This window comes from Microcebus murinus, chromosome 7 (assembly GCF_040939455.1).
Source record: "Microcebus murinus isolate Inina chromosome 7, M.murinus_Inina_mat1.0, whole genome shotgun sequence".
NCBI lineage: Eukaryota > Metazoa > Chordata > Mammalia > Primates > Cheirogaleidae > Microcebus > Microcebus murinus.
The window spans coordinates 62,479,516-62,504,018 of NC_134110.1; the positions used below are offsets into that span (position 1 = coordinate 62,479,516).

The 24,503-nt window shown below is 38.1% G+C and overlaps 1 protein-coding gene across 4 annotated transcripts in view; it reads right to left on the bottom strand.

The window, feature by feature from the left end:
- Positions 1 to 24,503, bottom strand: part of VPS13B (vacuolar protein sorting 13 homolog B) — a 761,111-nt gene that overhangs the window by 70,900 nt on the left and 665,708 nt on the right. For all 4 annotated transcript variants that reach the window (XM_012762009.3, XM_012762013.2, XM_012762010.3 and 1 more), the window contains one exon: positions 21,581 to 21,742. In XM_012762009.3, coding sequence (XP_012617463.2) covers positions 21,581 to 21,742 — 162 coding nt within the window. The remainder of the gene's footprint in view (positions 1 to 21,580; positions 21,743 to 24,503) is intronic.

Sequence of the window (24,503 nt, forward strand, 5' to 3'; positions counted from 1 at the left end):
GTTGCATGTTTGAAATACATGACTATAAGTGGAGCTGATAGAACATTTCACACTACTGAATTAGCATAAAAATGAAATGAAATATGGGACTCATTATTGCTTTTACAAGACAGCTGAGTTTGAGGATGTCCACAGATCTGAAATAATGATCAAAACCAAGTATTAATAGAAAAATGTCTAGATAATGGTTAATACTTGGTGTCATCATGATTCAATACTGAAACTCTTAGGACCCTATATATCCATTTGCATTTAAAGAATACAATCTCAAGCTAAGAGAATGATTAAGTGGAAATAAATAAAATGGAATTATTCTTGGACACTCTCATATAGTTTATTTTGGTAGAGAAGATAAAAAGAGAAATAAAGCTAAATTATGAAAGCCTTCCCAAACCAATCTTTCAAGGGGGGTGATATAATGGCGGATCATTTTTATGATACAAGTGTTTGGTAGTTTACTCCTCCACAAAATAGGGGTGCTGCAGATTTTCCCTCAAAATTGTTTGAACTCATTTAAGGCCATGAATTCTGTGCAATTAGCACGAAACAACCTCTTACAGAAACAGGAAACCTGACATACTCACAAAATGTTGGTTGGAATAAAAATTGTAGCTGGAGGGTAACCCTAGTATCAAAAATTTTTTAATGTGTACTGACTCATCAATTCTATGGAAGAATTTATCCTAAGGTAAAAATTATAGAGGTATGCAGGATTGATATAGATATATGTTTATTCCAGCACTGTTTTAATAATCAAAATTAGGCAGTACTGGGAAATTGGTTAAATAAAATATAGTAAAAATAACAACAGCCATCTTTTATTAGATACTTACTATGTATCATGCACTGGGCTAAGTGCTTTTCATATATTGTCTTATTTATTTCTTAAAACAATCTTGTAAGGTAGATACTTTTGCTCCTTTTTACAGATGAAAAAAGAAAGGGAGGTACAGAGAGGTTGAGCGACTTTTTCAGAGCCACAGTGCTGGGAGAAGGTATAGAATTTGAACTGAGGTGTGCTTACTCAGAGCCTCTATTCTTAACCATATTTACGCAGTAGGGTCCTCTTCAAGCTACTGAAAACAATTAGAGCATGCAAAAATAACAGTATCACATGAAAGGTGGTCAGATAAAGTCAGTCTCACAGAGAAAAAAAATAAAAAGCACCTGCAACTTCTTTTATGCCACTTCTGTTACCAGTCTACTGAAGCAGAGAAAAAAAGCTATTTTTACCTTTTGAAAACATCATGCAACTTTCTTCAGCTGCCTGGCAGTATCCCCTACCTTTTCTTGAGTGTCGTGGCCTTTCTCTCTCTCTCTCTCTCCCCCACCCATCTCTTTCTTAGGAAAATAAATAAACCTTGTACTTCTTTCTGTTCTGACCACTGTGTGAAAAAAATCTCAGCCTGCTTATGAATTCTTCACCCTAACATTTGGTGGACTGTACGGGGAGGAGAAACTGAGTCACAGTCATTTCTCTACCTCTGTAGGCTCACTTTTCTGCCTCTGTCTTGAGACTGCTCCCTCTTCTGCTGTATGGCTCCCAGAACTTCATTCTTGGTGCCCTTATTCGGAATTTGGTAAGTCTCCAGGGCTTTGGAAATGGTCACTCGAAAGAGAGTCGGCAGCTCTGTGTTTAAAACTCCAGTGCCAGTCTGTCATTCTTGGAAAGGTGCCTATGAAGGACACTTCCTAGCCATCTCTTCCTGGACTTTACCCAGACCCAGGAACACCTGGCTTTGGGGATGCTCCTCTCTAGGTTTCAGGTCTGTACCGGGACTTAGGGACATCCACCTTCTTGCCAGCACGTTATGCAGTTTCAGGTCTGACTCAGAACTCCGGCATGCCTGATGTCAAGCATCTCAAAGGTTGTCTAGTGGGGGATGCCCCACTCAGGTTCCTAGTGTTGGTGTCTTGATGTATGACTTTCCCTGAAGTCCTTCACCTTTCTTTTCTATCGACAACATTTTTGAAATTTGGCCTGAGAATGGATCCTTAATCATGATGCTATTCTGCCACTCAACCTTCTATTGCTGCTGCCATGGCATAGGGGTCTAAAGTTCCCTACATTCAGGCTTTCTTTAAACTTGCTAGACATCCTGATTTTCACTTTGCCTGCTGCATGTTACTTCTTACTGCTGCGTGTCTCTCTCTCTCTCTCTCTCTCTCTCTCTCTCTCTCTCTCTCTCTCTCTCTCTCTCTGTGTGTGTGTGTGTGTGTTCACTTTCCAGATAAAGTTTCTCTTCTGGTTCCCTCTTCTTATTATTCTCTGTCTCCACCACTCTCGCCTGGCTACACTCATCCAGGCTAGCCACTTAAAACTCCCTCTCTGTCTGTATACCAGCTGCCTCTCTGGGAGGCTGCTAGGTCAAAAGGCATCATAAATTTCTTAGAGCCAAGAGTAAAATCCAGTCTTTTCCCCTTCACGACTGTCTGAAGTCTTTCACTCCTTTACTATTTAGATCCTGACACCAGGGAGGGACAATCCATCCTAGCAATGCACTTCATCTCCCAGTCAGTCCCAGTATTTGGCATAAACTCCAAAAACTTAGGAAGAGGCCCCAGACTCTGTTAAGTGGAACTTTACACATGGCCTTCAAGGTCTTTGATAACTGAGGTGAGGAGAGGAGAAAGAAAAAAGAGAAAAAGAGACCAGCAATGGGTCTTAGAATAGAAGAAAGCTTTTCAAATGGTGGCTATCACTATAAGAGAAACTTTTCAGAGACAGAGTTACCCTGGAGGTTCAAACAAGAAGACACCAGGACCACACCCTACTCTGGGAACTACATCATTTTAACTGTCACCAATTGGGTCATTAGAGTAATAAGTGCCCTAGGAAGTGGTATCCACTGGGACTGTACCCTAACTGTAAACAGAAAGGGCACTGGAAGTGAGAATACCCTCTTCCTAAAGTGAGAAATCAAACTCATGTTCTGGAACCAGAGAAGCCCCCCTGAGCTGACAACCTCCATACCCATGGACCCTTTAGGACTACTTCAGTCTGATAGGCAGACCCCAGCTTCAGAATAAGGTCAACTTCATCACATCAAGATAGCCGAGCCTAGGGTAACTCTCTCTGTCACAGGTAAACAAACTGACTTAACTGACACCAGAGCCACTTACTCTGCCATCACTGACTTTTCGAAACCTCTGTTTCCCTCTCCTATCTCCATCGTTGGAATGGAAGGTAAAATACAACCCTCCTCCCTTCCCGTGTACTCCATAGCCCCTTGGCATGCCAGGAGGTCAAGTCTTTCCTTTTAGTGCTTCCCCATTGCCCTACCCTCTACTAGGAAAGATCTTATGGTTAAATTAAACATCTAACTCCTTCAATACCACAAACTTCCTTTCTCAGCTCTTAGAAAAGACTTAACATTTTCACTAACTCTAAGTGTATTTATATATACACTGGGAATGCTCTGTCTCTGCCATTTGGGCTTTTATGCCATTTGGACCTAGAACAGGTCATTTACAGTATTGGTTAGTTTGAAATAAAATTCTTGAAAACTCTGATATAATTTCCCTAGACCTATGTTTGAAACCTCTTAAATTTCTTATACATATGTTTAAACTAACAGACAAAGTGAATCAAAAAATTCAAACCTCAAAAGGTGACTCTGCACTGTAGAGTTAAAATATAGAGTGAGTTAAACTCTCTGAAGCTGCAGTTGCTAAGTTACTGGTGTTAAGATAAAGCTCACTCACTATGTATGTTATCATAAATTCAAGGTTATCTGGAACAGCCATTTCTGGTAGCGGTGTGAACATTAAAACTCATTTGAAACTGAAAGAATAAGGTAAAAAGAGCCCTTATGGTTTCTCTCTAATGTAATTCCTGTCCTGCCTCAACTCGCACTTCTAAAATATCCATTTTCAACCCCTCTCCCTTTGTGACTTTCGGGTGAACTCTCCCAGTTAGAAATGAGGCTTTGCCCCTGTACGGCAGGAAGCAACTCCAGATGAGACCTTCACCCCAAATCCCCAATTTCCAAGTTCATTAAATGAAACTTTAAATTTTAACTGAAGGGTGGGAATGAAAGATGATCTTACTAATAACCTAACAGAGGAAAATAAACTATCAAACAGAAAGCCAGAGAAATAAACTCAGCACATAATTGCCCCTTTGAAAGGGAAACTCACAACACAACTCTTTCCTTCGTTTGTTTTAATTAAAACACCTGTGGCCTAGCTTGTTGTCTCTAAGAGTTCTTTCTCAGCCTTGAAGAGCCCTAAGCAGACAGTAGGCATGCAAACTCCCCACTTCAGTTCTTGCCAGCACCAGATTCCAAGGACTCAAAGTCAGCCTTACAGAGAAAAGAAAAATAAAGGGCAACAGCTTTGCTGCCACTTCTGTTATCAGTCTGTTGAAGCAGAGGAAAACAAAAAAGTACCATTTTTTACCCTTTAAAAGCACCGAGCAACTTTCCTTAGCTGCCTGGCTCTACCTTTTCTTCTGTGCCATCCCCCCTCCCTTTTCTTTTTCTTTCTTTCTCAGAAAAATAAACTTTATACATCTTTCTATCCTAATCACTGTGTGAAAAATCTTTCTCAGCCTGTGTAAGAATTCTCCACTCTAACATTGCAGTTAATCAATAACTGAAAAAACACATTCAAAAAGGTATGTATACTACATCTCATTTTTATAAAATATGAATAAAAAGTATATGTGCCTATTCATAAGGAAGAAAAAGGTTGGAAATATGCCTGAATGCTAACAGTGGTTGTCTTGGGATTGGAGGATTATGCATTTGAAGTTTCCTTTTTTGTGTGCCTTTATGCAATTTCTAAATTTTATACTATAAAATTCTTATTTTGAAATCAGACAAAAAGTAAAGTTATTAAAATTTAAAATTTCTAATAGAATACACACAGAGCCTGCATTTCAGCTAAGAAGAAATTATACATTTCTATTTTAAAAACTCAGCCTCTTGCAGGATGTCTCCCCATATGTCCTAATCAAAGTCAACGCTTCTTCATTTGTACTCTTGGCACTTTGCAAAGGGGGTGACATGATTTTCCATTCATCTTTGTTGTCTCCATAGCTGCTAGCACAAAGTCTGGTTTGTTATATTGCTATATTACATATTCAATATAGCAAGCAGCTTCTTAGAGTAGTTTAATGTGATTATGTGAGGTTTTTCCCCCTAGGGCATGTTTTATTCTTTTTTTCCAATTTAGCAAAATATTTGTAAGGATCTATAGATACCTAAATGTTTACCATAAGCCAACTAACTGTACTACATATGGTGGATATAGAAAAGAATGAGACACTTTACTTGGGCTGAAAATGCTTATAATATTGTGGGAGAAATGGATATTCAATAAGAATATTTCTACTGAAAAATTTTTTTTTAGAGAGGAAGAAAAAAAATGTTATGGGACTCCAGAGGTGTTCTGCTTGGGGAAGTTAAAAGTTTGACTAGAGGACATATTTTACACACAAGAAAAAGCATGAAAAAAGACATGTTGAAATAGAATAAAACATGACAGTATTGTCATGTCTGATAAACAAAAGCAGGTGAAAGCCTAACTTGTCCTGTGACAACCAGGGAGGGAGGTATAGAAAGGAAAGATAAAGAGGCAGTGAACTCTTAGGTCAGTAACTGTTATTTCCCCTGGGAGTATCAATCATCAAAAAACACCAAGGATTGATGCACAAAAGACAACAAAACCAAGTAACTGATGAGAAAGTTGTTTGGCTGTTTGAAATAATGTTATTCATATATTATATTTATATTCTTCATAGTCTTAAACTGTGCATGGATCTTTCATCAGATACTTTATAATAGTCATTTGAATTTCCAGGGGTAAGTTAGGATATCAAATGTTACAGATTCTTAGCAAAGATTATAGCTTAATCAATGTTTCAGCATATCTATAATCAAGCCATAGAATCTTATTATTTTTCACAAATAACTATGAACAGAACTCTAAAGAGTTTATTTATGGTTTTGTATTGCTCAGACATGTAGTCTCTGTTCAATAACAGAGAAATATATCTTTTAAAAAAGAAGAGCAGGGTGAATAGTAATGGCACAGAATTATGTGACAATCTTTGAGACTTTACTCTTTATACCACCATAAAGGGTTGAAAAGTGAAAATTCAAAGAACTTTGATATGTATGTGTGTATACAGAAGAGGATAGTCCATCTATAAAATACGAAATAATTCACATTTTCTTTTTAAATAAATAAGTAAAATAAATAAGAAACTTTCTCTGATTGCTTAGTTGAATCATATGAACAGCCAGGAAATTTTATTTATTATATTATTATTATTGAGATGGGGTCTTGCTCTGTCACCCTGGCTGGAGTGCAGTGGTATGAACATAGCTCACTGTAATCTCAAACTCCTGGGGTGAAGTGATCCTCCTGCCTTAGTCTCCCGAGTAGCTAGGACTACAGGAACATGCTACCATGTCTGGTTGATTTTTTTCAATTTCTGGTAGAGATGGGGTCTATGTTGCAGAGGCTGGTCTTGAACTCCTGGTCTCAAGCTATCCTCCTGCTTCAGCCTCCCAAAGTGCTGAGATTACAGATGTGATCCATCATGCCTGGCCCTTCCAGGAGATTTCAGTGTTGTGTAGACACACTCTCTTGAAAGAATGATAGTCTATGGTCATCATGTACTTGATTGGACCCAATTCTTTAGTGAAAGAGTTAAGAGTATGCTGGACAGAAGTAATAATAATTTAGGTGAGCTGAGAAATGGAAGCCAACAAGGGAAGACACTGTAAAGGCTATCTGATAGTCGTTCAGATTTTAGATAAACATTCTGAGCTTGTGAGGCAAATTGTCAGTTTTTGTTTGTTGGTTTGAAAATCAATTTTGGCTAAATACAAACAATATATAGAGAAACCTACCTAAAGTTTGAATAAAAACTTTCTTTTAAATTGTTCTGAAATGTAACATTCACCATTCAGCAAAATTTAGTTTAATGTAAAAGACATGCCAACATGTGTCCTGAGAAAAGATCAAGTAATTTTATGTGATCTTTAATTTATTTTTGGTCATCATAGCAATTTAAACAATTATAATTGTTATTTCTAATTTTTAATTAGAAAAAAGATGTCAACAAATAAATATAAAAGAAATCCAAAATTTTTATATTTATTTACTTTCATTTAACTAAACTGCCCTGCCATACTAAGAAAACATTTTTGTAAAGGTTAAATAAAGTATTTCATGGCAACCGCTGCTTCTTAGTGCCTGTATAACAAGAAATATGAGCCAGCCAAAGTTGTGCAAGTTGGTTTTCTTTCCCAGTAAGGGAATGTGGTATCTAAGACCTTGTCCTAACTTATTTTATCCCCAAGTGTAAGTCAAGCAAGTCAAGTATGAACTAATGCCTGAAGGGAAGTCCCTGACTCCAAAAGTATGGATTATTTCACATTTATCTTAAAATCTGCTCTCAGAGTTCTTAAAATTCACTAACTTGGCAAGTCAGGAATTATCATGAGAAATGAAATAATTTCATAACTATGAAGTCATCCAACATTCCATGCATCTGACACTCACTGGGCTTGGCTATGTCTTGGGCATTATTCTGACCTTTAAATAATCAGTTCTTCAATATTCTGGAAGTAATTAAAAACCACGGAAATAATAAGTGCCACAATATAATAGATATGCCATTGTCTTAGAGTTAATACTTTTGTTACACACACTCATGGTAATTGGTTATGATTAAAGACAACTACATTATGTAAGCTGAAATCTTTATAACATTCTCAATCAGTATTTCCCATTACTTAAAAATGGCAAAATACCATGCTTTAATGGTCCAGCTGCATTCCCTTTCTCCAAGTACTCTGTATTAAAATTCACATTTAAAATTAGTTCAGTAAAGGACCTTTATGTTTAGACATCAAGAATTCACATTTGCAGAGCACTGGCTTGTGAAAAGGCTTTGAGTGTCTTGTAAAAAGCTTAAGGAATCTTCAGTATACTTTCCTCCAAAGCTATATTTCAATATCTAAAATTTATTGCCAGGGAAGGACAGAGAGACCATTAGCAGCAGTCATTCCTCTGAGCACTTCGAAGCTGAAGTAACCTCTAGTCATGCTTGTAGGAAACTCCAGAGATCAGCCCTGGGACTCGATAAAGAACCCTATCTCTGCCATTTCTTATGAAAGGCTTTAAAAGTCTTCAAATAGATCATATTGTAAACTACATTTACAAAGAAGCTTTGAAATATACAAGAAAATAAAAACTCAATCTCAAACTTATGCCTCTGATTTAAGTAGAATAAATGTATATCCCAACAGAAAATGAAGACATTCTGACTATGCTCTGTCCATTAAATACTTAATGACCCAAACTGCTAGGGCCCCATTTACTTCTACTGGTGACTTCAAAAGGCACTGTAAGCTCCCTCAGAGAATGTAAGTTTCCTGGAATCTCCAATGAAACTAAAAATATTTTAAGAGAGAAAAGTGAAGGGACTAAGTCTACAGACTACTTTTTTGTTGTTTCAATTAGTGCTTAAAACTGAAATAAAAATGCAGTTCATGGCAACTGGACAGTAGTTCCTGGGTACTCAAATGGAGTCAGTGTTTACAGAATATTTTGGATTAAAATTCTTGCCAGATGGTCCCAAGAAGTGTTTACCTCACTGTTGATTTTAGCTATCTTAATGTCAGCAACAATAAAAAGAAGCTTGTTACTGCCACTGGGGACCAAAGACATAAAATCCTTCCTCCCCAAATGGAACTGCTAGTTGCACACAGCTGTGCCCTACACAACAATAAGGGTGATATTGTAGATTTCTGGGAAACTATTTCCACGATTAGAGAAAGAGACAATATGTGGAAAATTTAACTTGTAATGAAGTCTATTTTAAATACACAGTATTTAGTGATATTACTTTTTCTTTTTTTTTTAAGACAGAATTTTGCTCTGCTGCCCAGGCTATAGTGCAGTGACACTTTCATAGGTTACTGTGGCCCTGAGCTCCTAGCCTCAAGCAATCCTGCCTCAGCCTTCCAAAGTGCTGCGATTATAGGTATGTGTGAGCTGCCATGCCTGGTCTACACTATACCACTATACACTTTTTTTTTTTTGGAGACAGGGTCTCACTCTGTTATCTGGGATATAGAGTGTAGAGACATCATCATAACTCACTGCAACCTCATATTCCTGGGCTCAAGCGATCCTCCTGCCTCAGCTTCCTGAGTAGTTGGGACTACAAGCATGTGCCACCATGCTTGGCTAATTTTTCTATTTTTTTGTAGAGACAGGGTCTTGCTCATGCTCAGGCTGGTCTTGACCTCCTGGCCTCAAGTGATCCTCCTGCCTTGACCTCCCAAAGTGTTAGGATTACAGGTGTGAGCCTATACTATATACTTTTAATTTATGATAAACAAAAAGAATTTTCATAGAATAAACACAAAAGGTTAAACAAAAGTGCGAAGAGTTGGGTATGCATGTGAGCCTGAAAGTTTGTTTCATATGAAGTATATTGTTAATCCCCTCCTGTAGCACTTCCTATTTTATGAGTTTTCATTAGAGGCCATAGGGAGGAGAAAAGGGTGGGGGTCAGGGACCAGGAGCTACTCTTAATTAAGAGTCCAATTGCACGGACAGCATACTGAGGCATACATGCTGTATGTAGAGTATACACAAAAGCATCCAACATGATGTAAAGAATAGTGTTTCCAATTTTAACATTGCTAAAATAATTAAGATTTTAAATCTGTTCTTGAGAAATGTCAGTAAAGTTATGAGAAATCCCAACATTTATTTATTCTGTGAATATTTACTGAATGTCTATTATAAGCAAGATATAGGATTAGATATTGTGGAAACAACACTTGAAGCAGTGGTCCCCAGCTTTTTTGGCACCAAGGACCGGTTTCCTGGAATACAATTTTTCCACCAATTAGGGTGGGGTGGGGGAAATGGTTTCAGGATGATTCAAGAGCATTACATTTATTGTGCAGTTTATTTCCATTATTATTACATTGTTACTTGCCACTCACTGAAAGGGTTTTGATATGAGTCTACAAGCAATTAATTTATTATGGTCTCTGTGCAGTCAAATCTCTCTGCTAATGATAATCTGTATTTGAGGTGCTCCCTAGAGCTAGCATCACCACCTCAGATCATCGGGCATTAGATTCTCATATGGAGTGCAGAACCTAGATCCCATGCATGCACAGTTTACAGTAAGGATCACGCTCCTAGGAGAATCTAATGCTGCTGCTGATCTGACAGGAGGCGGAGCTACGGCAGGGATGCAAGCAATGAGGAGGGGCTGTAAATACAGATGAAGCTTTGCTTGCTTGCTGCCCCTCACCTCCTGCTGTGCATCCTGGTTCCTAACAGGCTACAGACTGGTACTGGTACCATGACCATGACCCATGGGTTGGGGACCACAAATTTAAAGCCTGGTAATCCTTGTTTTTCCTTTCATTCTCAGCAAACATCCACTACAACCTCATCTATAGTCACACACATTCTGATTCTCTCCCTCCTATCTCAGAGTAGCAGAAGGATCTTGTGGTAAATTGTAAACGGCCGCAAACTCTCCACAGCAACTCTCATCAAGATCTAGTTCCTTATCCTTGGATCTGGTCTAATCTTGTGACTTGCACTGCCCAATAGAATGTGGCAGACTGATGCTGCCTGAGTTCCAAGCCAAGCTTCAAAGAAGCCTTGTAGTCTCTGTTCTTATTCTCCTGTGATACTGTTGCCATGTGAAAAAGTGCGGGTAGCCTGCTAGTCAAATGACAGGGATGGAAACCAAAACACCTAGTCAAGAGCCTACTACCGAATATGCAGGTGAGGCCATCCTAGACCACCTAGCCCCAGCTGACCTCCCAGCTGATGTCAACCTCCTGAGTGAGTCCAGGTGAGACCAGCAGAAAACTTTGCAAAAGAGTGCACCTAGATTTCTGACCAATAGATTCATGAGCTCATAAATGGTTTTTAAGCCATTAAGTTTTGGGATGGTTTATTAAACAGCAATAAATATCTGGTAAAAACCTCTTCCCATCCAAGGTCAATCCTTCCCTGTGATCTGAATTCTTTCCTTTTCTCCCCTTCTGAAGCCTTTATGTCATTAATCATTCTTTCTCTCTTCTGTATCATCAATCTGTCTGCTATTTCCTTCTTCTCCCATATCAACATACCTAAATCTCTTCCATTTAAAACCATCCCTTGACCCTGCAAACTTTCTGTAGCTAACACCTAATTAAGATTTTAAAAACCTTTATGTTCATACTCACCACTTCCTCATTTCCCATTTATTTCTCAACCCACTGTAATCTGCCTTCTGTCCCTATTTCTCTACTAAAAGTGCTTTAGTAGAGAAATAATAGCCAGAGCTATTAATGTTGTCCCCATTGCCAAATACAATGGTCTCTTTTTGGTTCTTGCTTCACTCATTATCCTTAGGATAGATATTTGACAACACTGATCCTCTAGATATTATCCTTTCTTAGCTTTTAAAACATTACGTTCTGGTTTTCCTGTGACATCTGGGTTTCCTTATACTATCATTTCCCCTCAATAGATCCCATTCCTCAGCCCAACCCTCAAACACTGCTATTGGTATGAAGACTTAAGCAAGCTCACCTCCAAGATAGCCCCAATGATCCCTGGTCCTTGTTATCTGTGCTTTGTGTAGTCCTCCACACATTGAATAGGGCTGACCTGTGTAGCCACTAGGATATTAAAAATATGACAATGAATGACTTCCGAGACTAGCTCATAAAAGACACCGTGGCTTCTGCCTTGTTCTGTGCTGGATCACTTGATCTGGAGGGCGGCAGCTAGCATGTCATGAGACTGCTCAAGCAATTCTACGGAGAAGTCCTTCTAATGAGGCCAGGAGGCCAAGAGCCAGGTGAGTGAGCTATTTTGCAAATGAACCCTTCAGTGCAATCAAGCCTTCAGATGACTGCAGGTCCAGCTGATGTCTTGACTACAACCTTATCAGAAATTCTGAGCTAGAATTGCCCAGTTAAACCATTCCCCAAATACCTAACAGACTCTGAGGGTAAATGTTTGTTGTTTTAGCTACACAAGTTTGTTATGTAGCAAATAGGTGATTAATATGGATTTTGGTATCTGTAAATAGGATGCTACTGTAATAAAAGCCTAAAATGTGGGAGGAGCTTTGGAGCTGGGGAGTGAGTAAAAATTGGAAGGACTTGAGGAGAGTGAATATCTAAGGTACTTCAAAGGATTATTAATAGAAATCTGATGGCCTCAGAGGAGGCTGCCAGTGAAGAATGAGAAAAATGTTATTGGAAACGGGTGGAAAGGGGATCCTTGCTATGTGGTGGCAGAAAGTTTTGCAACACTACCACCTGCAGTAACATGGAAAGTAGAAAATGTGCCTAATAAACTACATGAGCTAGCTAAGGAGATTTCCAGGCAATGTTGAAGTGCCTCCTGGCTTCTATCTGTTGCTTTTATTAAAATCCTTGAGGGGAGATATAAGCCTAAGGAAAGGCTGTTAGATAAAAAACCAGGACTTGCTAGTTTTGAAAGTTCCTAGCTTTATCAGATGGCAAATGATGCTAAAATCAAGAAATGGCTTCCAGGCAAAGATCAAATCCAAGACATGGCCAGGAAAGCCAGATCTAAAGATGAATCAAAGGGTATGCCTGTAAAATCCTTTGTTAAGAACTTAGAAAGATCTAAATTGGTGCCTCAGAGAACTATTCAAACAAAAGGGATTCTAAGACACTTAAGCCTGAGGTACCTCAGCAGTGTCAGCAGAATCCTGCAGTAGAGAAGGGATTATCTAAAAGAGATACATGGGTGTGATTTTGTTGGATATAGTAGTTAAGCTCAATAAGATTAATAAAAGACTCACAAAGTTGCTTAAAGAATTTTATTGGTAGAAACATTGCCAACTTAGACTGACAGGGACAAAGGCAGTACAAAATGAAAAGAGGCCTTTGAACCTTCAAAATTTTACTAGCAGAAGGCAGGCTGATAAAACTATACGGTGTCAAAAAGGCTACTTTTCATGGAAAAGGATGGATAACTTAGAGACTGGAGCCAAGAACCCAAAGCTATGAGCCGTGGTGAATTATTCCCAAGTAGTAGTAGTACTGAGTATTAATTAAGAAACTTCCAACATTCATCTGATTGGATTTCAGAATTTCTATGGGCCAGCTACTCCTATGTGCCTCTTGTTTTCTCCTTTCTATGAATGGGAGTATCTTATTCTATGTCTGTACCACCACTGTACGGTGTTCTGCAGCAATAGATAACTTACACAGCCCTCTTAGCACGCTTTCCTTGAGTGTTCTTACTTATTCCTACTGCTAGCTAGGTACTGATAACATGCCAAATTTATATCTCCAGGCCAGAATATCCTTTTGAACTCCAGGCTCTTACATCCAATTTACTTATTCTTCATGTCCACCTGCATGTCTTATTAGAAAAGGAAAAGGGAGAAAAAGGAACCTTTGGTTATAGAGAGCTGGTTTCTTTTCTAGGCACTTTATAAATGTTTTTCATGGAATATTCATAATAATCTCTTAATTTTGCAGAAGAGGAAATTGAAGCTCCAAGAAATTAAGAAATTGTCCAATCTTACACACAACTACCAAAACTTAGGAATGAAACCCTTGTGCTTTTTCTAATATACTATCCTACCTGCCTTCCAAAGCAATCTAAAACTCAATGTGTCCAAAGTGGATTTTAGGATTACTCTGGTGTGCTCTCACACCCTGGCCAATTCTCTGCTTCTAAATTATTGTCCTTCTCTTCAGTTTCCTGTCTTGGCCACCAAAATGTCACCTAAGTTTGAAAACTCAGAGTCAAATGAGATCCATCCCTTCCATGATCAATAATCAAATCCTGATTGGTGATTTTAACCTCCCACATATTTTCTAAACAGACCTCAACCAATGTAAACCTTCTCTCACACTTTAAAGATGTTCCACTGTCTTCTAGCCTCCAATGTATCCAAAGAAAAGCCCATAATAATTTGAATCATTGTTTCCCTATTGGTAATATGTTGTTTTCCTCTGGCTGCTTTCAAGATGTTCTATCTTTGTTTTTCAGTTTTTCATAATAATGTGCCTGGGTATGAATTTCTTTGTTTTTATCCTGTTTGGAGTTTTCAGAGTTTCTTGAGTCTTTAAGTTTCTACCTTTCACAAAATTTGGAAACTTTTCTGGGATTATTTCTTCATTTTTTTAGTCCATTTTTCTCTCTTCTCTCATCCTAGAATTGTAAATACTCCTATATTAGACCTTTTGAAATTGTCCCAGAGGTCCCCAAGGGTCTATTTACTTTTAATGTTTTTTCTCTTTCTTCTTCAGATTGGATGATTTCTACTGATCTATGTTTAAGTTTACTGATTTTATTTTTTCTCCTGTTATGAGGTATTATATTTCTATTGCTGCATAATGAATTACCACAAATTTAACAGCTTAAAACAACCCACATTTACTCTCTCACAGTGTCAGTTGGTCAAAGTTCATGCATTCCTTAGCTGGGTCCTTTGTTTGGAGTCTAACAAGACTGCAAATGAGGTTTCAGCTGGCTGCATTCTTATCTGGAGGCTTGACTTGGGAAGAATCGACTCAATTTTGCTTACATTGTGAATTTATTTCCTGTGGCTTTATGATGAAGGCCTTAACTTCTTATAGCCTGGTGCTGGCAGCCACCTTCAGGTTCTGGAGGCTTCCCAGAGCTCCCTGCCTCACAGCCCACTTCACAGGCAGCCACAACATAACAGGTTGCATCTTCAAGGCCAACAAGAGCGTATGTGTCTCTCTCTCCTCACAAAAGGGTCTGATCCCTCTTTTAGGGATTTTATCAGATTAAATTAGGGCTAGGTTCATCTAGGATTATCTCTCTTTTGTTTAACCAAAAATCAGCTAATTTAGGACATTAATTACATCTGCAAAATCACTTCAGCTTTGACACAGATACTTTAGAGCTGTGGTCCCCAAGCCACTACTTATACTGGTCTGTGGTCTGTTAGGACCCAGGCTGCACAGCAGGAGGTGAGTGGCAGGTAAACCAGCAAAGCTTCATATGTATTTACAGCTGCTCCCCATTCCTCAACATCACTGCCTGAGCTCTCCCTCCTGCCAGATCAGCAGCAGCATTGAATTCTCATAGGAGTATGAACCCTACTGTAAACTGTGCATGCAAGGAATCTAGCTTGCACACTACTTATGAGAATCTAATGCCTGATGATCTGAGGTGGAGCTGAGATAGTGATGCTAGTGCTGGGGAGCAGCTGCAAATGCAGATTATCATCAGCAGAGAGGTTTGACTGCACAATAAATGTGCTTGAATCATCCTGAAACTACCCCCACCACTGCCCTGGTCCATGGAAAAATTGTCTTCCATGAAACCAGTCCCTGGCGCCAAAATCGTTGGCTGCTTTAGAGTATATGTCTGATAATGCCAACATCTGGGTCCTCTGGATCGGCATGGCATCTTTTAAGTGTCTTTCCCTTGAAACTGATTAACTTTTTTCCTGACTCAGATTATCTGTCAAGGGATTTTGGGTTAAATTATGGACATTGTAAATGTCATGCTGTTGAGACTGGATTGTCCCACGGCTGCTCCAAAGAGTACTGGTGTTTTTATTTAACAAATAATTAATTTGTTTAGACCCAAACTCCCAAACTGAACATTCTCACACCTGGATAGTACAAGCTGCACATTCAGCTTGTCCATGCATGTGTGTGGTTCTGCAGTCAGCTGAACAGTTGGGCAAAATTTAAACATATTATGTTCCCATTTTATGGCTCTTCCCTTTCCAGGGTTTTCTCCTCACTCTCTAGCATCTCTGGTTGCCTGGGATTTTCCTGGGCCAGAAAGATGACAGGCTACCCCTGTACTGCCATGACTGCAGTACCCCTCAAGGCAAAGCCACAAAAAATGGGAAAATCACTCTGTAGATTACTTGCTCGAGGTTTTGACTCCCCTCCAAAATCTGCCTGCCTTTGTTTAATCTCCAGAGCCTTCAGGTAGTTTTTTTTTTTTTTGTAAGCTCTATTCAGAATTTATAGCTGTTATTCACAGAAATATCAATTTCTTAGACATTTACACCAATTTATGCCCTCTACTTTGTCTTAGCTTAGTTACTGTCATTTCTCTCACTCCTAGACTATGCAATAGTGCCCATATTACTCTCTGCTTGTGTTCTCAATATTCCCTAGACTATCTTCTCAACTATACTGAAAGAATCTTTTCAAAATTCAACTGTGACTCTGGCATTCCTCTACTTAAAACCCTTCAGTAGCCACAAGCTGCCCATCACATATAGGTATACCTTCTTGAAATGGATTGCCAGGCTACTCAGAATATAACTCTTCCAAGTAGTAGTGTGCTAGAACTGGCTCATACTTGCTTATAAAAAGCAATCGTTAAATATTCAGAAATTTTGAAAATGATCGGTAGCTTGAAATCAGTTCTGGTGAAGCATTTACACCATGAAGATTGGCTGACCCTACAAATCAGGGCTTCTCCATCATTACCACCTTCAGAGCCAGTGTACCAGCACACATCTCTTCAGCATGGCATGTAATTTTTATGTTTGAGTTATACTGAACAAAACCTGAATTCCTATGACCATGACCTGATTCCTGTTTGTACTTAATATATATCTTTCTGGTTCTGCCTGGTGTACTCCCTCCACTATTGTCCACTGGGCCAAGCTTTAGTCATCTTTCAAACCCAGCTTCTCTGGAAATCTAACTTTGACCTCTCTGGGTACATAGATTATCCTACCATTTTGGCATTTTAAATATTTTGTGTTGTGATAAACACTTTTGTGTATAAATCTTTGTTTTAATTTGTATTCTTTTCTGAGGGCAGATTACCAGTAGATTTACTAGGTCAAATCTATGATCATTTTAATAGCTTTGAAGTTTCTTACCCAATTGCTTCTAGAAAGAAAATACCAATTCCATTGCAACTGCACTGTGTAAGGATGTCTATTAATTTGCCCTTCTAAACAAACTTTAATATGCATGCATGCATGGGATAATACTGAAAAATTTACCAGTTTTGCCAACAGAGAATATTTCCTTGTCCTCCAAGTCTGCTTTTTAAGTTTTTTATTGTGACTGTGGCAACAAGGAATGTGCTTTCTTTAGATATATATGCACATATGCATTATATAAATGGATTTGGAAAGAGTGGTAACTAAGTAAGAATTACCAATCTTGTTAATGAAATTGACAACAGACTGGAATTACTATAAGTAGATACTCAAAACCTTTTGCTTTCCCTTTTAGACGAATGGAAAAATGATCGGATCTCATTTAAAAATATTTTTACATACAAAAAGAGAACTGGAGATATTTCTGTTATACACTGGCCTAGAATAAGTATAATAAAATATTTTACTGTTACTTTGGTAAGTATAGGTTGATTATATATGAGTTAGAGTTAAACTATTATCTGTCATTTCTCAATTTCTGAAACTTTATACCAAGCTTTCAAGTGATAGGAATACGATTTAGGTCAGAGTGAAAATAATTTTAAACCAAACCTTTAGTCTATTGAATTTTATCAACAGAGACCTTAAAGCAAGGGTTGGCAAACTTGGGCTCATAGGCCAAATTTGGCACACCGCCTATTTTTTGATAGCCTGTGAGCTAAGAATGGTTTTTACATTTAAATGGTTGAAAAATATCAAAAGAACATTTCATGAAGTGTGAAAATTATATGAAATTTAATTTTTTTTTGCCCATATACAGTTTTATTGGAACACAGCCACACTCATTCATTTCTGTATCACCTATGGCTGCTTTACACAGAGTTGAGTAGCTGTGACAGAGACTGTAAGATCCTGAAAGCATAAAATATTTACTATCTGGCTCTTTGCAAAATAAGTTTGCCAACATCTGTCTTAAAGTAATATGGGATTTATACTTTTGTCACTGTGTTTGTTTAGTGAGTATTTCCAAGGTGCTCTGCTGCTCATCAAAATTAATTCTTACCTTGTTACATTTTGAATTTTTAAATATCTGCCATTTTCATAAGCTTATGAAACTTCTTTTATATTCATTTTGAAAAGAATATTTTTTTATTTTCTATAGCTCTGTCTAGAGACCGAGACCATTTCCACCTGCTTGATGGTTTGATTACTAAAAATGTCATTGGTAATTGGAATTCTATAATTCTGAGAAAAAAACCAGCATAATCCATAAGTTGTACATGTTTGAGGCTAAAAGTAGTGTAAATTCTTACATAAAGGGAAGAGGTATTGCAATCCCAACAGTGTTAACTGTTAACCAGAAAAGAAAGTTAACTTGAAAAGCCTATATACAAATCCTACTAAATGGTGGAGATGTCACTATGTTTGGTTTGACTAAATTAAACAAAGCTTCCCTTGACTGTGAGCTTCACATACTGCATATATTCTGGAGAAAGAGTTCACAAACCCACACTTCTAGTCCTTAAATTCAACTTAGCATAATGTGAAGCACTCCTTTTGAGAGCCAATCCCTTGATGGTTATTGTTCTCATCTAGCCTGATCTAAAGTCTACTGAATTGGGTTATTTAAAGGGCCCTTTGTGGTGGCATCTATGATTCTGTGCAGCTGAATATGCTCAATTATTCCCCAGGAAATAGTTTTGTTCTTCCTTTGTTTGTTTAGGCAAGAAATTATTGCGGGATATCCAGCATGTTAAGTGATTTTGCCCCAGAGCATGTGTTAGACACTATAAGGAGAGTTTATGACTTTCAATTCTAAAAGGTTTCTCAGTTTTGAATTTCTAGAATGGGTTATATCCCATGTTTCTTCCCATCCTATTGGGACTTACTGTTGTTAGCAACCTCCTGTGTGGTTCTAAGATATCTTGACCTCTTTGAAATCTTTCCAGGTGTCATTGCCACTTTCTTGATCTCTGCAATGTAAGCTACATTGTTTAGTGGAGTTAAGTTCCATGAACTTTAGAAATCCTCCCTGAGACCATGAATTGACTAACACCCAAGGTAGCATAAACATGCAGACACAAATGTTCCTAAAACCAAGCTTGCTGGGCAATGCAGGATATGACTTGGGAGTCTGGGAAAAGGAACATTTTGCTCACTTGTACTTCTATGACTAGGTCCAGGTGCAGTTTGAAACTAAGTGGCTAGTTTTTCTGATCCTCAGATGTAACCTCTCATTAGAACAGAGAAGAATTTGCAATTGTGAATGTAAGGAATTCCACAAAGACCCTTTGGGCCCATTAAGGCCTCTGGCTTCAGAGGGTCCTAAAACACACTTACTTCAGCATAGAGAGATGTAGTAAAGACACACTGGTTTTTACAAATTTCATCTAGGTTTTAGCCTCAAGAAGATTGTAATGATTGCAGCTCATCTTAAAATCTGCACCCAAAAGATACAGTTATAAATTTAAAAGAAAAAACAAAGTTCTTATTATTTTTGATGATACAGTCAAGACTTTGCAAGGGTTTGTACTTGAACTAAGAATCCCATGTTAGTCTAGCTTTAGATGTGACTTACTATACCAGTGATTTCTCAGCTCTTTTCTTAAAACCTGACAGCTTGGCTATTCTAACAGAGGAATCATGCTGCCAAAACCTAGGGGAGTGAGACAAAGTTGTGGAAATAACACTATATTGAGAATCAAAAGATAAAGGATTCAGTGCCAACTCTATTGCTACCTAATTAACATCTGCACTTGTCTCTGTAGCTATAAAATATGCAGAACAAATTACACAAAGGATGCTGTGTAATAAATACAAACTAGTAATAAATATAAAAATAAATACAAAAAGGCCTTGAAATAGTGCCAAAGAGTATAAACATGAAAGGTGTATTGGTGTCACTGCTTGTCCATTCTTCTTTCCTGGTCATCTCCTCCCCACCTAGAAACTGTCCATAACAAGATTGTTGTCCCTCACACTCCCGAGCCATCCGTTGTTAGGATCACCCTTTCCACCCTGGCTCCAGTGTCTAGAGAATCTTGAAGGTCACTGAGGGCTATGCTAGCTATGCATCTTCAAATGACTGTGAGGAGAGTTTGGCTTCCTCTGCTTTGCTTTCTACTGGCTAAGGCCTGCAGCTTGTGGTGTGCATAGGGGGAAAGTGGCTACAGGTATAGTGTACAATTACACATCACTTCAGCTTCTCAGAGGCTTCTTTCCTGCCACTAATAGTTCATTGCTGGGAATGCAATTACCATGGAAACTTGTAGAAGATCTAAAAGGCTATACAATAAGTGTTAACACATATTATCTCTGGGTGGTTGGGATTATAGGTGTTTCTTTTTGTTTTGTCAATACATCTCTATGTTCTCAGTTTGGCAATCCATAAGAAAAAAGTTTAAAAAAGAAACTTAATTATGAAACAAACAAAATGTCCTTTAAGTATATTATAAGGGGCAAACAACTTAAAAACTCTAAAATTTCTCAATAGGATAATTAGAAAATAAAGGTGTGTGATTCACCCTAAAAATATGAGAGCAATATCACATCATGTGAGAAATTTTTGGAAGCACTTTCATGAAAAAAAGATTTATGTAGTTTTTTTTCTAATGCCTTTCATCATCATTCCCAAGATTTATGTAGTTTTAATGTTCTGTCAGATCAATATGAACTAAATAAATATATTTAAATAAGAAATACTACACTGTATCTACTTTTCCAAATTTTATACCAGTAGTGTGGCAATCTGATGAAAAACAAGTAAGATATCAGTATCTACCTATCCTCAGATGGAGCCTGGAGGTATAACATATTCTGAAGCTGGTCTATAGACCAGATGGGAAAACTTGTTCAATAATCTAATGACTTTCTTTTAATCACAAGCAGACAGTAGTTTCTTTATTACCCAGAGTTTTAGAAATACATTATTCTTGAGAGTTCCTAGGATTTCTTTTACTCATTTAAGACCACATCTTTGTATTTAATTCATGCTCATATTATCCCTCCAGGGCACATCTCTCTAATTATTCCCATCTAAAGTGACAGGAAAATAGAATTATACTATTTAGAAAACAGACATCCTTTGGTATGTCTTTTTTCAGTGCTCCCTTGGGCATAGTTTGTCATTGTCTTCATTATGTCACAGATTGTGGGCTGTCTTTGGAGGGTAAGAACCATTACTTACCTGTCTTTGAATACCTAGTGCCTAGCGTGTGCCTGGTACAGAGTATGTATACAGAAAAAACCGGGATAAATGAATAATAATACCCAACACATAATGATTATAGTACATCAGGCAGCAGTCTAGTGCCTTGTATGTTTAATTCATTTAGTCCTCACAATCCCATGAAATAAGTACTATTTTTATCCCCATTTTACTTCTGAGAAAACTGAAGACTATTAAGTAAAGCAAGGTTACACAGAGGCAGGATCCAAACATGGCTCTGGAGTCAACCTCTTAATCAGCACACCCTGCTGCCCCAACAGCAGCCATGCTAACCAGGAAAATGCTCCATTCCAAGAGAAGCCTGGGTGCATTGTGCTTCTCTCTAAACACCTCCTGGTTTCAGTCAGCTGTAGTTACCACTGTGTGGTTCCTTGGGAGACTTAAAAAGGGAAACAACTGGATGCAGGCACACAAATGCAGAATAAAATGAATCCCCAGCCTTAACAATTGCTGTGCTTGTCAGGCTGTTTCCCAAATACCTGTGGGGATTTGTGAGAGCGCCAGCTGTACTGGTGACTGTGGAGACTCGCCAGCAGAATATTTTCATCAGTATCCACCTGGCCAAACCGCAGTGTCTCCTGTGTGTCATTACAGATCACAAAATGGCTGAAGACCAACTCTTCTACCTCAGGGCATTTGTTCTGAAAGAAAAAGAATAGGAAAGCCAACGTGTATCAGATTAATTGCAAGATGTTTGGCAGCTGTCTGCCCGGTGGCCATTGTTACAACACAGAAACCCTAAAAGATCTGTTGTCATTAGCTCTGGTATACAAAGTATTCTATACTTCCAGGATAAGCACACACACACAAAATACCTTAAAGAGATCTTAAATGTTCCAAGAATGTGTTTTGATTTATACTCCTACAAAATAAATCATACAAACAGAAGAGCAAAAGAACAGTGAGATCCCTCAAACTTTTTAACATTTCTTAAAGTGAATTAACATGCTACAAAGAGTGCTATATGGGGTAGTGCACGTTTTTGAACAGAGTACTGGAGGCTAGAATTACCATGTTCCCGGCCTTCTAAACTCAACAATCAAGACCAATTACCAAAGCCACAGTGTGTACCCTACAGAAAGTAAGGATCATTTAGGTAAAACATCCCCAGATCCCTTAAGGGGGAGGGAGGGAGGGATGGAGGGAGAGTAGAAGGGAGGGAGTGTGTGTGTGTGTGTGTGTGTGTGTGTGTGTGTGTGTGTGTGTAAATCTGCTCAGGGAGAGATGTAAATAAAACCATAACTTTCCTTCTATTGTTAAGAGGCTGAACATACAAAACAGATCAACTCCAAACTCAGAGAAAGCCAAGTTTTCAAGAGAAATAATGTTAGTTGAAAAACAGTTTTCAGTATCTATTTCAGCTAATAGCCATCAACCAACTAATATCCTTCATTAATCAGCTAAGGCTCAGCAAATCAGTAATATGTTCCTGTGTTGATATGTCCTTTTTCAACTTAATGGTGCCTTTACTGATTGCTGTTACAACAAAATGCTGGCAAAGTGATAAAATATTTCTATGCTTACTCTTTTATCACTCTGGTTAGGTTATGGCTTAAAAACAATAAACATTTCTGGTAAACTAAAAGAATAGCAAAATAAATATCTTGAGAATATAAGAAAAATCACAATTAGCTAATCAATTTGCAGATGATGGGTAATAACATGTAACTGATGCTTCTCCAGTTGGCTTCTATTACCTGGCTATGGATCTAAATAATGTCAAAATGCCACACTCCATCACTTGCCACTTTACTGAGGGAAGGGAGAGTAAATAGGGATACCACTCAGAAACATAGTGCTTCAAGAGATTAGGAGGCATGGAGACAGAATCTATGGATGAAAGTACCTGGAATCAAGCCTGGACCAAAATCAGACCTAGAACTTTATCAGGCTATAGACTCTTCTTGGGACTCAGAATCCACTCCTAGTCATCCTGAATGCTCCGGGAGTAGGTGGACACAGTGTTTTATGCTGTAGGTGGTGAAAGGGCCCTGGCATACTTCATTCTTTCAGAGGCCCTTGAGGACTTCTAAACCCTCTATCATCTGTCTATTCTCACTGAACTGAATCTTGCTTGACGGCCTCACTAATCACCAAGAGTTTCTGGTTAAGTGAAACCAAAGCATTTATAACCAACAGTTACCTGTTGTTTACCCTCTGCTGTGGCTTTTAATCATTAGCCATGATTTCAAAACTTGCCTGCTGCTGGGTTGTAGATGTCCCTGCCTTACCTGGCCCCTGCCCACAGCTCCAGCTGCACCTCGAGCTACACCCCATTTGCTGATGACATTTGCTCACGACACTCCAGCTCAACAAGCTCCACTTAGCCGTCTTCAGCTCCTCCAACACTATACTGGCCTCCTCTCAATTCATTCAACATGTAGAACTACTTCCTGCCTCAGTGCCTACCCTCTGCTTGGATTTTCCTCTTGCTTGACTGACGTGTTTCCATTAAGCTTTCAGCTGCCATTTTTAAGGTCACTTCAGAGTATCCTTCAGAGATCCTCCCCAGATCAAGTTAGGTTCCCCCATTTTATGCTCACACAACACTCTATGTTTTCACCTTCAGAGCACTTGTTCATTTGTATCATTATGGATTCGGTATTGTTTCCAACATTAGACTCTATGCTACATAAAGGCAGCAACCAGGTCTGTATTATTTACATTTTTATTGCCAGTATCCAGCATAATGCCTGCTACGTTAAGTACTCAATAAGCACTTAGAAAACAAACAAAAGCTGGGAAGATTTCGTTTCTAAAATTATAATTGTAATATATGCTCACTGTACAAAAGTTAGAAAATACAGAAAGTATGGATTTAAAAAAATCTCTAATTTTATACTCAGTGATAATCACTATTAACATTTTGGTGCATTTTATTTTTCAAGCAATTTTTCTCTTCTGGATGTCCTGCCTGTTACTACTCTAGTCTATCCTATCCAATCCTATCTTATATATGTATCTACAAACCTTTAATCAAACTGGAATCATAGTGTGTAATTAGTTTTGATGAGATTTTTCCATTTAGCATTATATAATCAACACAAACTACTTTCCTTGTAAACACTTTTCTCTCCTTTCAGTCTAAGACTACAGACATGAAGAAAGGGATATGATTCCAATCTTCCACTTAGTTACACATCCTGAGATTAAAACTTAGTTTTCATAATGAATTGGGATCAATCTGCTGGTAACACAGAGGTTAAGTTACCAGATGGGGCTTAAGTAGAAAAAAAAATCATATTGCTTTCCTCATATCTAAAAACTGACCTTTAATAAATTATGAGGGTTTTAGGAAAAAATGTAAATTAAAGAACACAAGGGGGTTGTTTACATTTTTCTAAAGAATACGCAAAGTCCTTTGGGAACTGTTTCTCTACTGCTCCTTCATCTGTGGAGTTC